General features: G+C 30.7%; 1 protein-coding gene across 1 annotated transcript in view; it reads left to right on the top strand.

Annotated features, from left to right (window-relative positions):
- Nucleotides 1–199: 199 nt before the first annotated feature.
- The window catches only part of LOC106868687 (uncharacterized), a 4,543-nt gene continuing 3,790 nt past the window's right edge, over nucleotides 200–952 (top strand). The window contains exon 1 of the mRNA XM_014914077.2: nucleotides 200–865. Within this exon, the coding sequence (XP_014769563.1) occupies nucleotides 693–865 (173 nt within the window). The 5' untranslated portion in view covers nucleotides 200–692. The remainder of the gene's footprint in view (nucleotides 866–952) is intronic.

The raw sequence follows: 952 nt of genomic DNA, 5'->3' as shown, positions 1-952 counted from the left end.
AAAGAAAGAAAGAAAGAAAGAAAGAAAGAACACAAACGTAGCTTTATTTTCCGTCTTGTCTCCTCGTTAAATGAGAACCAACGTCCATTTTGTACTTACGTCATAAAACAAAATGGAGAAAATGTTATGACATCTGTTAAAACGTCATAGTGTCTATAACATGTATACATACGTGTTTGTGTGTGTGTGTGTCTGTAAGCATATATGTAGCTGGGATATAATATGGTTAAATGCGCATGCGTATATTGAAAAATAAGATTCTTTCTAGAGAAAGAAAACTTGGAAGAACTTTCTTCATATGAAAACAGTGTTTAAAAAGCTCTTCGAAACACAATCGGCGCCACAAAGAAAACAAAACAAAACAAAATACACACAGATATACATTTTAATATCTATATATATGTGTATATATATGCGTATATATATATATTATATATAAGATATATATAAAATATATCGATATCTATTAAGTATAAATATATATATATATATATGTGTGTGTATATATACATATATATATATTATATTTATAGATAAATTTGAATACCTGTGCATATATATATATATATATATATATATATACAATACATATTTAGATGTAGAATCGGCAAAGAGCAGAATGATTGAGTGAGAGTGAGGGCGAAAAAGAGAAACATACATGTTTTCACCAAAACCAAGCTTTGCAGTGTGTTATGAACTTTATCAAAAATCTTAAAGTGTGTCCAAGTTTATTTTTCATGAACATTTGTCGGGAAGGATTGGCAGATAAATCTTGTAGCTGCCTCACGTTCGAACATTTTATAGAGTTGGATAAGCTGTATCAGACGACCGATACGGAGTTGAACCGACTTTTTATAAAGCGAAGGTATGTTACTAGAGAGTATCAAACTCGACCTTGTCTTCAGTTCACTTCTCTCTCTCTCTCTCTCTCTCTCTCTCTCTCTCTCTCTCT

The sequence above is a fragment of the Octopus bimaculoides genome, unplaced genomic scaffold, assembly GCF_001194135.2.
Source record: "Octopus bimaculoides isolate UCB-OBI-ISO-001 unplaced genomic scaffold, ASM119413v2 Scaffold_1268, whole genome shotgun sequence".
NCBI lineage: Eukaryota > Metazoa > Mollusca > Cephalopoda > Octopoda > Octopodidae > Octopus > Octopus bimaculoides.
This window is presented reverse-complemented; position numbering and strand designations above follow the sequence as displayed.